The sequence below is a fragment of the Apodemus sylvaticus genome, chromosome 7 (assembly GCF_947179515.1).
Source record: "Apodemus sylvaticus chromosome 7, mApoSyl1.1, whole genome shotgun sequence".
In the NCBI taxonomy this organism is placed as follows: Eukaryota; Metazoa; Chordata; class Mammalia; order Rodentia; family Muridae; genus Apodemus; species Apodemus sylvaticus.
Genome location: NC_067478.1, coordinates 86,745,920 through 86,760,428, shown reverse-complemented (window position 1 = coordinate 86,760,428; position 14,509 = coordinate 86,745,920). Strand labels below are relative to the sequence as shown.

The 14,509-nt window shown below is 46.3% G+C and overlaps 1 protein-coding gene and 1 long non-coding RNA gene across 3 annotated transcripts in view; one reads left to right on the top strand and one right to left on the bottom strand.

The window, feature by feature from the left end:
- The window catches only part of Tbcel (tubulin folding cofactor E like), a 60,311-nt gene extending 45,802 nt beyond the window's left edge, over window positions 1-14,509 (bottom strand). The window contains exon 1 of one of the 2 annotated variants that reach the window (XM_052188606.1): window positions 14,311-14,509. Coding sequence is in view for 1 of the 2 variants with exons in the window: in XM_052188605.1 (XP_052044565.1) it covers window positions 4,199-4,235 (37 nt within the window). In the remaining variant the exon portion in view is untranslated. Of the gene's footprint in view, window positions 1-4,198; window positions 4,350-14,310 lie in introns of those variants that run through there. The other variant, XM_052188605.1, reaches the window with a different exon arrangement.
- Window positions 4,900-8,607, top strand: LOC127689202 (uncharacterized). The gene is made up of 2 exons (XR_007978846.1): window positions 4,900-5,381; window positions 8,257-8,607. It is a non-coding gene; the product is annotated as an uncharacterized LOC127689202 (long non-coding RNA).

Sequence of the window (14,509 nt, the reverse complement as noted above, 5' to 3'; positions counted from 1 at the left end):
AGCATAGATACTACCAGCTCTGCTCACAACTTCCTGACAGAGAAATAGAAATACAACCTCAGAGTGCCAAATGTAAAATCAAACCCTTATAAAAATAGATTTATTGGCTTGTATACGCACAGGCTATCTCTGGAAGAAAGAGAGTTGGAATAGCAACAGTAACTGATGCAGAGGGAAGGAAGGAGGGCGGAGGGTGGGAAGAGCCTCTCCACTGCCGACTCTGAGGCACCTCAAGCAGCAAACCTAGGCGCCATCGCTAAGGGTGGGTGTTTTCATGTAACACAGAAAGGAATGACCTACTGATTTATCAAAGGCTTTTTTTAAAATTATGCTTTTATTTAATCTTAGGATTTATAGTTTCTATGAAAAATTCAAGTTGGGTGTTTTTGGGGGGAAATGTGTAGAATAGAGAGTATTCTAATAACTTCAAAGGAATGACAAAGGAAGAAAAGAAAAATAGAACAAAAGATCAACAGAGGTTAGTAGTTTTGTAAAATTCAGCGAGGAAAGTGGGAGTGTGCGTACCTGACCTAGCAGTGAACTTCAGCAGCGGGGCTAGGAGAGAAGTGGAGGTGGATAGTAGGTGAGCGGCCACCAGGCCTGAAAGCTACTCCCTGCTCCTGCTCAAGGGCAAACACCAAGCCCCACTCTGGACTGTGGACCATCCACAGGGCTTGCAGGGACTTCCGGGCATGCCTTTGCCAACCAAGTGCAATTACACAACCATTCCAGGAAGCAGAGGGGAACTCAGGAGCCTTGGGAACTTTGGGCAACCAGGTCACCAGGACTGCAGACCAACAAAGATCTTACTCTGGCTAGTCTCACAGTACTGCAACAGTCAGTGGCTGGGGATCAGTGACAGTTTAGGAGACGAAATAAACACTGCCTGTCCCAGCCTATGTGGGGCTGGACCTTCAAAATGAGTTTGCACAAGTGGAAACTATCTTTAATTTGGACCCACTTACATACAATAAGTTAGTCTTGGCTACTATCAGAAGTAGGGCACCAGAGTGGCCTGTCTCACTCCATCTGAAGAAGCAGAAAACCACCCTGTGAACGCACATGCCCAGACTGACCTAGGGAGGAAAAGTAAACCTTTGCCCAGGCTTGCGCCTTCGCCATAGGTTCTCTTGGCTAGATGATGGTTCATACAGTGATGCTTCCTCCATTGAGCTGCCTGCTTCCTTCAGAAGACAGACTGAGAACTGGAATCTCTCACAAACTGCTGGGAGGAGGTAAACAAACGCCTTTCACTTTCTCTGCGACTTCTGTTTGACCTTCACCAAATCATCCAAGGAGGGGAACCTGCGTGTTGACTGTGTATTAAGTAGGTGCTTCCACGGAATACTTTCCCTTAGTGGGAATCAATGAAGTCACATGGACCAGAGGCTGAATCTGTGCTGAGCACTAAAGAAAGGGAGAAGACTGAAAATTCCAACCTTGACATCTGGGCATTTCCCACTTAGGAGGAAATACCTGGGATAATAAATGTATAAACAAGTCACAGAGAAAGAGTAAAGTGGGGGCAGGAGAGACTGTTCAGTAGTTAAGAGCACTTCCTGTTCTTGCAGGGGACCTGGGTTCAGTTACCAATATCCATGCAGTAGCTCACAACTGTCTCTAACTCCAGTTCCGAGGGAGCCAGTATCTCTTCTGACCTCCAAAGGCTCCTACACACATGCAGTGCGCTCTCTCTCATCCCCTCTCTCCCCCCTTTCTCTCTCTCACACACACATGCATACACAAAACTAAATGTATTTTTAAAATCCACAGGAAGTTGTTAACTTTTGGAGCAAAGCCTGGGTCATCTAGCAGAAGAGGGAATTGGAGAAGAACATTCCAAGTACAAGAGACCAAGGACCAGGACCAGGCAGGGAGACCTGAAACATTACCAATGCTGTTAGCATACAGGGATGGGAGTGGGGGGTGCAGATGTCTGCTCGGGAAGATGTCAGAGCATGCTGACCTCGTGCAAGCCAGATGTTACCCCGTAGAAATAAAAGGACACTGTAGACCCAGCACAAAGATGGAGTTCCTGATTCTACACAGGAGTCAAAGTGATGGGGATCTCTAGATCCTTCCAGGGCACGGCAACCTGAATTTGTTTACCTCAGGGAAAGCATCCATAGTTTGTTTCAACATAGACAAGGGAGGGAACTGAAGCCATACCAGAAGGAGACAAAACGTAAACAGAGATAGAATATGAGCCCATCTTAGAGGGGTGGGTGAAAGTGCAAGAGAGGAGTGGCTGAGGAGAAAACCTGGAGGTCAGAGGTCAGAGGTCGAGAACTGCTGCTTCTCAGTTCTCAGGGCCAGAGAGAACAGTGCAGCCTAAGGGGAGGGGCCTGGAAAGGTCGCATGAGCAGCATAACAAAGCCAAAAGGAGGTGCTCTCCAGGGCCACTTCCCACAATCCTCGGGGTTACCAGTTCTCTTGATTTTCCAGTTCTTTCTCATCTATTTGACTTTCGTTAAGTGTGGATTCCTCTTTGAACCTCATCCCAAAACTTCTTTCTGGTTTTGATCCCAAACCTTCAACACTATTCTAGGAAGTTTCAGGTCCTTTTCTGAAAAGCGTTGCTGCATCCCACTGAAACACAACCACTCTAGGACAACGTAGGATGCTATACATGTTTCCTCCAGAAAAGACCTTAAGACTCTAAAGATGAGTCAGTTAATCACCTTATTGGTTTAGAAACTACATTATCTGATCTGAATTTTTAAAAACTTCTATTTGAAAGTAAGCAGACAATCCGGTCAGCGCCACACGGCCTGTTACTCCTGCCTGGAGCACTCCTTTGGATAGCTAGGCTAGCCAGGGCAGTAAGTACAGCCAAAAGCCTTTCCTATTGGAAGCCACCCGAGCCCAGAAGACATCCGTGACCTATTAAGCAAGCAGACTGAGCCTAAGAACGCACCTTATTGTGTCCTTCCAGACCACATTTTCCAGCCTATGGAGAAAGTATTTTCTACTCAAAGATTAAGTGGCTTTTAGAATTTGCTTAACGTTCATGAAAATCTTTCTGTGTCTATACATACATACTTACAAAATCCATGTTAGGGGCTTTTACCCCATTAATGAGCTGTTACAGTGGAAGCCCCGGATGAACACCTCAAAGACAGTCCAAGGCAGCAAAGTGGTTAGGGCTTTTCTCTATGGCACTCCAGTTTAGTATGTTCTGAAGTTAGGTACACCCTCTACTCTACCTGTTAACTCTGGGCTTTGTGTAATAGATCTAACTAGATGCCCTCTTTGGATGAAGTAAGAAAAATCTATCAAGTCTAATACATTTTTAGAGCCACCCTGCAGAGACAAGGCTGGTCGGCTTGTTAGCTCATAGACCATCACCAGCCCATGCCATGCCACTGTGATCTCACCCCATCCTGCCGTCAATCATCCTAGTCCCAAAGCCTCTGTCAACTGCACTCCACACAGTATTTTAGTGTAAAGTACACTGTATCATGCTTTCCTAACTACATACATGTCACTCAAACACGGGCAGACAGAGTGTGAGAACGGAGTTCTTAGACTTCTGTAGCACCACAGGTCTCCCTACAAGGAGCACAAACCTCAGACTACTTGACTAAAAGTCCTATCCTTGAATTATGATATCAGAGATGTTAAAACTGTGGCTGTGTGTTACCAGGGAGCTCTCTGCAATTTCTACTGGGAGCCATATGGCACACAAGACACACACAGTGTTAGCAAGGTTTTCTTAGCTACAGGTACACATCAGCAGGCAGGGTGGGCATGCAAGCCTGTTGTCCAGGGTATTCAAGCACAGTCCTGGAATGCTTAGCCAGTATACTGCCCCAGGAGAGGAAACAGAACAAAGTACCTCTTCATGCAAAACTGTTTCAAAGTATTAATTTCTAAATACTTCCTAAGTTTATAGTTTCTCAATGACTAAATATGCTGCAAACCAACTGGTTATGTCCCATTAGGCATTCTGAAACAGAAAACATTGCCCAGAGACTCAGCGGCCACACCATCACCACAAACACACCACCACCACAAGCACACCACCACTACCACAAAGGCTAGTAGCACTTACTACTCTTTACTTGAATACCCCCAAAGATAGTTCCCTGAAGCCCCCATAACAAACTCCTTCACAAACAAATTAATCCCACCCTTAGCTTTCTATTTGACCCAGACCCCTCCAAGGAAAATCTCAAAGCTTTATCATTGTACTTACTTGGAGTAGGGTTAGACATGACTACTCCTGAATCCATGTCCCCAAACCAATGTCTCCACACCGAGATTAAGAATCATTTTAAAGCCTAGAACTTGACACAGCCACTCTCAGAAAAACACACTGACACTTATCTGTATTTACAGCTTGGGAAACTGAGGGGATTTGCTCGGGTTTCTGGGGCCACAGCAGCATGCTAAGTCATCCTTGCTGCACCTGATCTGCTGAGCCATGCTGAGTTCATTAAAAAAGGAATTTTTCATGTCAACAGTATACAGCACCACACGTAAGTCCTAGAAACAGACCCGACTGCAGAAATAGACTGACTGTAGCCAAAATTCTTATTGTAACTATATCAAAGTCACCAAACCTGAACACAAAACAGTTGCCCTGCCTGGCCAGTCACCAAAGGAGGAAAACTCCTCTGTCCTCCCAGCAGTAATGCAGACTTCACCCCTTTGAGCGGATCGCTAATAACGCACACATTTTCTTAGAGCTGTGAACACACAAGTTTAAGGTCATTACCTAACTGCCTACAGACTCTTTCGTTATTATCTCTGAGCTCCAGAAGCAGCAAGGGAAGCTGGCATGTAAAGGCCCGAGCCTCATTAGGAACAGACCCTAGCCTACACCCTGCAGCCTTCTGGAGATAACAAAGCACTCTGATAACCAGGAGTCACCAGATGTTACAACAGCCACGAACAGAGCGTGGCCAAGTTTACACGTGAAAACACAGTCACCGGCTCCTTCTAGTCCCCTGCTACTGCACTGCTGCTGCTGATGGAGCGGGCTGACTCTGGAGTTAGGCTGCTTGCAGCTGATGAGAGTCCGCCATCCCTGCGACTGCAGACAAGCTGCCGAGATCTCGCAACTTTGTGTGCTTCTGAGTGGGAAGGAGTAAGAGTGCCCCTAACCTCTGCCTCCGGGAACTGCTGGAGGACGAATGGAGCAGTTAGCACCAGAGGCATCTAAGAGACGCCAGTGCCTGTTCCACCTACTACCCGACCACCAACTACTATCACCTATAATTACTATACAATAGAGTTGATCTGGCTACTTAGGGCCTGTGACTATGCTGATTCCTGCCAAGTAATAAGACCAAATAGTGTGTGTGACCTTTATAATGCCATTCCTTCTTAACTGGACGACTTTCTATCACCCTTGCACTACCTGAAGGACAAAATAGGTAAGTCTAACAAAGTGCTTAGAAGAGATTTGATCTGTGAAGGATAAAATCTCTATACATTTCTTATAATCATTTATTGTTTCATGAGAACGCACACTGCTAAATGAATGAAAGATGTCCTTTCACAAAGGGTACTTACTTGCCTTTAAAAAAACGTAGGGTTTAAATTATTAATGATGGTCATGGAAGATATGCTCCCACTGAATTACTACAATAAGTATTAAAGCATTTAGACTTGATTTCAACAAGTAGAAATTGAAATTTTTCCTAATTTAAGCCTATAGACTAAGTAACAATGCTATAATTATCAACACAATAAAAGTATCATCAAGAAAAGACAGTGTTTTTATTGCAATAATGGCATAAGTCAATCAGGAAACTTAGTATGTGGAAGTCACCGCACTAAATAATGCTCCGCTGATAAACATTACTGAAATGTGTATGGCAACGGCAGCTCTAATGCTAATGATCTCCTAAAAGATTATCTCCAATTCTTTACAGCCCATTCTGCATGGCTTCCATGTCTCAAATCCATCTGTTTGCCAACTGTATTTGCAAGTCAAAATTCAGAATGTCTGTAGTTATTTGTGGAAACATGCAGAGGGTCCACAGTAGGAGTCACCGGATGAGTCCCAGGAGCTGAGGCAGACAGGGCGGGGCTCTGGTTCCAGCTCTGTAAACAAGCTCCCATCTGGGGATCTACTGAATGCTAGGGCTTGGTGCTTCTGATGCAGCTATTTAAGAAGTCTCTCAAGACTAATACCGAAATGGTATTTGCTCCTAAGACACGGGAGGCTCTCGTGTACCTTGTGGAGGAAACACGCCCATTAGACAGTTTCATTCAGACATAAATCACAGTGCTGTGAATCCACTGGGAATCAAGTGAATAAACAAATGTCTTAAAACAGATAAATGAAGAAGAAGGCCATGTATTGTCATTGCTCGTGTGACAGAACATGTCTTCAGGATCACAAGTTCACAGGAACTAATCTGTGTTTCCTGGAGGAACTTCTGTTCTATATCCATAAACTCAAGGTGACTTTGCAGAAAATCACTGAGAACAACAAAACCAACTACACTGTGTTTGAGAACAACTCCAAGGAAAGAATAGGCCAAGAAAAGAGAAACCGGGCCCAGGGCCCATATAAATAATGGATGAAGGGGCAGAGAAACCAGCTGGAAAAACTTAAAAGCAGTCAATAATTAATCCTGAAACTGTGAATATAGGTCTGAGGAAAAAGAAAATTAGGGTAGAAAAGAAACTGGATGCCAACCTCAGAGCACAGGAAAAACCTCAACTCCAGACAAAACCCAAATGCAAACCCCTTCCCCAGAGGCAAGCGTGCACTGCTCCTAAGGCCCCTCCCCCAGAGGCAGACAGGCACTCCTCCTAAAGCCACGCCCCCTGAGGCAGACAGACACTCCTCCCAGAGCTCCAGCCCACAGGCACACCTCCTAAGGACTACTCTATGCCCTTGACTTTGAGACTTCATAACAAAACATCTTCAACACAGAAAGTAGTTGACAATGAAATTAAAAGCTTTTGATCATCAAAAGAAGTTAAAAACATAAAAGACACATCTACAACTGGAAAAAGATTATGCAATATATGTAAAATACAAAGAGTTGTTTTTTTTTTCTTTTTTAAAAAAATTAAAATCCAATGGGGAAAATGGATAAAAGACATGAACAAGTATTTAACAGATCACTCTCAACTGAATAATAAAATTATGGAGAAGATGCTCACCCTCAATAACCCAGACAAAAATGAAAATCTCAGTGATTTTACATACACATAAGCAAAAGTTTAAAACCCTGACAGCTGAGGCCCCGGGGGAAAGTTCTCCTACACTGTGGAGAGCTCACATGTGACGAGAATGAGCAGACCTGGGGCAAACACCTTACAGCAGACTACCCCTCTAGATAGCAAAACTAAAGGGAACCACATCAAGTCTCCATGTTGCCCGGGCTAGTCTGCAATTCATGATCATCCAGCCTCCACCTCCAGCACGCTGAGATTCCAAGCATGCACCCCCACGTCCTGCCAGCAGCACATAATATTTGATCCATCAATTCCAGCTCTCAAAGACAGTTGTAGAGGAACTAGTCTATGTGGACCAAGAGACAAGGTTAAGGATGCCTATAGACAGTACTTGGAATCTGCATTTGTTTTCAAAACAATGTAGAAGGCTTGAAGGTTTAACTCTGGGTTCAGTCCCTAGAACTTAGGGGGAAAGTGATAAGTGACACACACACACACGAGATGACTAACCAGAGAAGAATAAAGTTGGACACAGACTGCCCTGGGGGAGGGGCTGCCCTAGAGGATGGCGGCACATGAAGAGAAGGGCTCGGGCAGTCAGAGCTCTCCACACCACAGTCCACTTGCCTGCACTTCCCTCCAGTACAGCCCTCAGGCATCACATCCAACTCTTCCTCAGCCTCCATTTTCAGTGCTCTACTCAGTTCAACAGTCATCGACCCTGCTCAGACCTCAGGGGCAGTTTCCTCACTGGTATCTCATAACTTCTTGTGGTCTATTCAAATGTAAGCCAACTGTGTTCTTCAGAATGCTAATGGCTTCCTTTCTCACTTAGGACAAGACCTGATCCCAAGCCCGTGGGCTTCAAGGCTGGGCTTGCTAGGGCCTGAGCTCTGCTCTTCTCCTCAGCCCACTTCCTTCCACTCTCCTTCCTGTTACTTCTTAAGCCTGCCAAACTCATTTCCCCCATTTGCTGGTTCTCTGCAGAGTGCTTCATCTCTGCATCCAAGAGCCTCGAATTTAAACACAGATGTCACCTTCTCAGAGGCTGCCTCTGACCACAGTGCCAAACAGACACAGCATTACCATCTCTTCTTCTCTTCCACTCTACAGGACACTTCTTGTGACCCGCTAGTGTCCACCAGTGAGGCCATGTCACCCTGCTCCGTGTTACCCACAGCGGAGCGTGACACACACCAAATATTGGATCGCCTGGATGGAAAAGTTAACTTTACTTTGAGTCAACACGATGCAGTATCTACTGACAACTGACAGTGAAATAAAAATCAAGTGGATTGAGGAGGTATACAGTAGACTGGGAAGAAGAATTTGGAAAATCACTGGGAAAGCATTATTCTAAGAACAATCTTAACATGACCTGCAATGGTACTTCCGGGCACATGGTTAGTCAACTGCTAGACGGTTCACACCCATTAGCTTTGCAAATGTAACTACTTAAATCTCCTGAGGTTTGTCTCTTGTGTCTCTAGTGTGCGAGTGCGCATGCTCTCCCTCTCTGAGTGTGTGTGTGTGTATGTGTGTGTATTTAATCTACTTACAGAAAAGCATTGTACTTAAGAGGACGCTTCCAAGAGCTAGCGAGTGGCTCAGTGGTTAAGAGCATGCACTCCTCCTAAGGAGGACCTGTGCTGGAGGCTCATGACCACCAGGGACTTGTTCCAAGGGAATCCAGTGCCTCCTCTGGACACTCCAGGCACCTGCACTCACAAGCACACACCTACACACAGCATACATGTAGATATATAAAATTAGAAATAAAAAGAAATCTTTAGTTTTAAAATGGTCATGCTTCATTTAGTTCGAGTCATTCTGATCATTAAGTAATTTACACAAGTTACCTCTCTATGCCTAAACCAACAGTAAAGTGAAGCTATGCATTGCCGTTTCAGAATTGTGAACATTATGAAATAATGTTTGTTCAATGAAAGCACCTAGCTAAGTGGTTAGCATATAGGAAGGAACTAACAGTTATTATTGGGAACACAGAGCAGGGAAGTCATGGCAAAGAGGCCCCTAAGGTAAGTCAAATCACCAGCGTCCTAACACAACAGCTGGAAACACAGCCAAGGTTAGCCCCGTGCCCACCAAGAAGTCAGGAGAACACAACATTCACACAGAAGGGAGAGCAAGCACTCTGAGAACACGCTGAGTGTGACTAACCTCGCTAAGGAGTGTCACACATAGTATGGCTGCAAAGAAGCCATCAGAAACCAGCAGATGGGAAAGGGAGGGAGCTGGTGCAGATAAGTGAATGACAGATGCAGGTAGGGAGGCAGACTGGTGCGGCTGCTACAGCGCTACGCTGCACTGCCCTGTGCAATGCTGTGCCACACTGCGCTGCCCTGTGCAGAGGGGAGGAGCCCAGAAGGTGGACATGGCTGTGGTCCCACCACAAGGGGCTGTGTTTATGAAGTTTACATCCTAGTCACTGGGCAGTGGGAAAATGAAAGGAGGAGATTAAACATGCTATATCAATAGCAATCCTTTTAAAGACAGCAAAACATCCTAAGTCCTTAATCATGACACAGATCCTGGATCGGTTAACTGGAAATGGAAACTATGATAAGCCTGCATTCCTGAAACCATCCCATCCCAATGCTAATGAAGACTGGGCAGGAATCTGGCCTCCCGATCAACCTGACCGGGAGGATGCTGATAAGCCACTTGTGTTCACAACAGCAGAGAAAGCCTGTGTTTACTCTGTGCACGTGCCTTGTAGCTTCCATTACTATCTTATTTAACTCTCATGGCACTCATAAAAGGCACCATTAACCCCATTTGAGATCAGAAAACCCAAGCAAAACAAGGCTTGGGTCATTTGACTAGTGATTGACAGGGCCAGGATTCCCAGGAAGGCTGACTTCAAAGTCCTAAAACTAAACCAGCCTGTTGATATAGGGCACTGCTCAGTTCGTTAAACATCATGTACTCAGAAGTCGTTTGTGTGGACCTGCTATAGTTTAAAAAGCATCATGCTACATTGATGACTCTTAAATTTTATTGGGCAGAACAACCATGGGACAGAGCACTAAGACAGAAATGTCTCCGGCCCCACCCAGAGATTTTGGTTCAGGAAGCCCAGGATGGAATAAGGAATCCACTTTTTAACTCGAAGTTCAGTCGACACGATTCACCTGTTCTGTGAACTTAGCTAGCTGGCTGGCTGTGAGGTTCGGAGGTGTTAGAGACTGCTGACCTCTGGGTAGTTCCCATACAATAATGAAGCACAAAGACTTCACAGGAGAGAGGTCATACAAAAGGAAACAAGAATGAACTGGATTTGATGAAAAAAGGGTCACCCTCTCACTGGCAAAGGGAGGCACAATGAGCGGTAATCTGGGTGGGACAAGTATATATTTTGGGAAATGGAATGATGGTCAAAAAAGAAAATTAAGGAAAGCTAGAGAAGGCCCTGGCCATCAGCCATGACACTTGGCTCTTTTCTTAGTGCTGGTTGAACAGTGACAGCTGATGGTCTTGCAGGAGAGAACAGGCAGCCCCATTTTCTGTAAGAGTTCCCTCACAGAGCTGGGCAGGACCCATGGCAATCAGAGCAGCACAGTCAAGACAGCTGGCCTACCGCGGCTCCAAGCTTCAAGACCCAGGATGCGTAGTCTCAGAAGGCAGGGCTGACAACTCCTGAGACTTCATGGAGGGCACAGCTCAGGGATATTTCTCACCTACTAAACCCAGATTGTAGCACTAGCAGCTCCAAGGTACTGTTCAGAACTCTTCCTGGAGCTGTGGTAGAGCGTTGGCCTTCCATGGTCACAGTTCTGGGGTCATTTCCTGGTCTAAGGGTAGGGCTGGGTGTATATGGGTGGCATCTTACATAGCTGGTCAGACCCAGAGTTTATAAAACCTCATTTCACAGAATACAGTTCAGGAGTAAGATGTGAGTACGCTGGCCTGAATAGCCCATATACATGCTACACCATTTAAATTTAAAACACACATACACAACACACACATACACACACACACACTCACTCACAAAAACCACTATTTGGAGCAACACAATCTCATTTTACTCAGTATCCCAACAAGCATCAATTGTCCAATTTCCAAGCCCTAAGCAGTTTGGAAGCAAACTTTACAAGGGCCGAAGAGCCTTCTATGGATTTGAGTGTCAAGGGATGGAGGAAAGAGTTTACAAAGGACAAAGGATCAAACCCAGGGAGTTCTCTGAAGTTGTTTATTCAAGTGTACAAATAATTCCAAAAGTCTTGAAATGAATGAAGGTCTTCCCTAGTGATCCCAACACCTACTACAAAACATTCTTTAAAACACGAAATATTTAGCTGCTCAGAGACACAATAGTTCACACGTTCCAACCCAATCCCCCTCAGCAGCAGCCACAGCACAAGCCATCAATGAAGGCAGGGGCCTATTTCATAAAGCCGTCTGGAGGTGCCCTGTGCTCATGGTGCTGTGGGACATCCACTGAAGTGGGCTACGCTGACGAGGCTTAACTCAGGCAAGCACTCAGGCAAGCATGCCTCTAAACACCATCTTCATCCACACGAAGTAAGACTGTTAAGATTGTCTTACGTATGCATCCTGTCATCAGTTACAGAAATGAGGAAACATCCAGTGACATGCCATGTCCTGCAGGCTGTGTGACAACTTTCAAAGGAAGCAGCGACATGTGAAGGGCCCTTGTTTTGTTCACAGATGTCTACCAATGGCTATTAAGAACTGATACTGCTTCTCTAAGGATTTCCCCTGCCTTGTGTGGCTGTGCACTGTGTTTCTGGAGGTGCTGCCTTCTTTAGAGTCTGAGATAGTCTCTGGCCAAAGATGGAGCTCACTGATTCAGGCCCTGCGATTTTGCTGTTCTGACTCCCCAGTGTTGGGAAGACAAGTGAGCCGCGGTGCCCAGCTTCTCTGCGAGGGTGGTAGGAATCACAGGCCTTCAGGCTTGCCTGGCCAGCCATTTACCTGCTGAGCTGCCACCCAGCCCTTCCTCTATGTGGTAAACACGGAAAAAGTATCTTCAGATGAGAAATTTACGTGCTATCTGACTGAAGGTCACGCTCACATTTATGATTAAGTTTTCTCATAGCCCGACACATGCACTTTACTTCTATCCTGATGCAGAGAGCAAACCCACCATCTAAAAACTGCTAGAGACCTTGACATAGAATCAAACAGCAGCCAGGTAAATTCGTGTTTCCTCTTTTTAAAAAACTGACCTTATTTGTATGTGTGTGTGCGTAGGTGTATCTGGGTGAGTATATGTCCCGTGTGTATGAGTACGGGACAGAAGGTTACGGGTCCCCTCAGAGCTGGAGCCACAGGCAGAGAATATGCAGAACCCAACCCCCCCCCCCCAGCATGAATGCTGAGAGCTAAGCTCTGGTCCTCAGGAAGAGCGGACGCTCACTAACTGCTGAGCCATTGCTTCAGCCCCACAGGTTGGTTGGTGTATCTTTTAATAGTGCAACAATAAAATAAAATGTCTGTTAAGTATAACTAAGAGGGCTGTATTTCCTAGGGATGGCAAAGGACAGAGAAAAAAATCAAGACAAACTTGTGTCCAATTGCATCAGAAGTTAGCCTTAGGGAACTTTCAGGAAAGCGGGTCAAGCACACACCACCTAGTGAACTGAACCCTGAAGCTGCCCCCTGCAAAGTGCATGGAATGCACTTGCCCTCCAGAAGCTTACGAACCATACAACAAAAAATAAAATTAAAAAAAAAAATGCCTAAAGATACCATTTTTTTCTAACCACAAATTGTGACCGACGAATCGATTTGCTGGAATTCAGTCAGCATGTTTTCTTTCTGATGACAGAAAATGGAACATAACAGAAATAGGCAGAAGGTACCTAACGAGGGCAAATGCTGCTCTGTGAAACCAGATGCCTTTAAGCTCAGCACTGGAGAGGCTGGGACAGAAAGAGTGCAGTGAGTGGCGGGCCAACCTGGGCTACGCAGTGAGGTCAAGGCCAAAAGATTCTGTATCAAAAACCCACTACTTTGTAAAAACCTTTCATTCTCAGATAGGTGCATGGGCTAAATCATAATATCCTGATTAGTGTGAGGCTTTTGTTTTTTATTAAGTTGGAAAGTCATTACAGAACTATGGCTAAAGTCAAAGGACCTGGACTAACTAAACATCCTTAATCCCTGAACCAAGATCAAACTCTCTGCTCAAGATGAGCCTATGGAATCCTATCAGGAGCTACAGAGACAGAATACAACAGGGGCAAGCCTAACCAGGCCGGCGTTTGACCCCAGGGTCTCCCCATCTTCCCCCCCAAAACAATCTACTCAAGCTCTCTTTGCTCAAGATGGAACCACTGAAATCTATTCAAAAGTTCCTGAATACACCGGCAAAGGCCACACAGAAGCAGAGAGAAGGACAAGTCCCAGCCAAGCTCTTGGCTGGCCTTGAAGTCCTGCCAGTTTCCATAATAGCCCTAAGGCGGTGCCTACAAACTAGTGTAGCTAAGCAACCTTGGAGTGAGGCTCCTCCTCCCCCCCCCCCCCGACTGTCAACAGTTCAACTCCTCCAGTCAACTTTTCCTCAACTACAACTTCTGCAATTGCTGCCTGTGTCCCTAAGGAAGACAGATCCTCTTCCCTTCCCCAAATCCCAGACTGTCTTCCTAGCAGTTACAGAAGTCTGTACTCTATTCAGCCTACCACAGATCCTTTCAAAAGCACCATTCCTAAGAAGCCAGAATGGAGTCTCGTGGCAGCCCCCAATCTTAATATGGCTTGGTACAAATACAAGCTCCCCAAATTCCTATCAAACTACAAGCTTCAAGCAGTCCCCCTGAAAGGGACAGGCTTAGTGACCCAGGAGTATGGGAACAGCTGCTCTTTCCCACTAAGACACCAAACCTTACAGATGGGAACACATCCCGAGGACTTGACAGGTCCAGTTGTTTACAGCGTTTTCCTGATTCAGTGATTCAAAGCTAAGTTTCCCACCCAGAGTGCAGCTTCCTTACTCCCAGGCCTCAAGGAGGCTGGGAGCACCTGGCTTGTTCCCGCTGCCCAGCCTCCTTCCCTCCATCAGTGCTCCGTCCTCCCAGGGTCCCAGGCTTGACCTCCCCCCCATCCCCCCCCACACACACAGGTAGAGCACGCCTCGGGCCTCCGGCCCCGGAGGAGCGGCTGCCGGGCTACACTCACCCGTCGGCCCGGGAGGCGGCGGCTCCTCGGGCTGCGCCTCCGCCCGCCCGGCCACCGCCGTCGCCGCCGCTCGGCTTCCGGCCTGCTCCAGGCCGGCCCCGGACCGGCTCCGTTTCACCTCGACCCCCTCTCCGGCCGCCAGAGCCCAGTGTCCTGCATTGACCCGGAAGCAGCTTTCCGGGGGACCCCACAACAACAC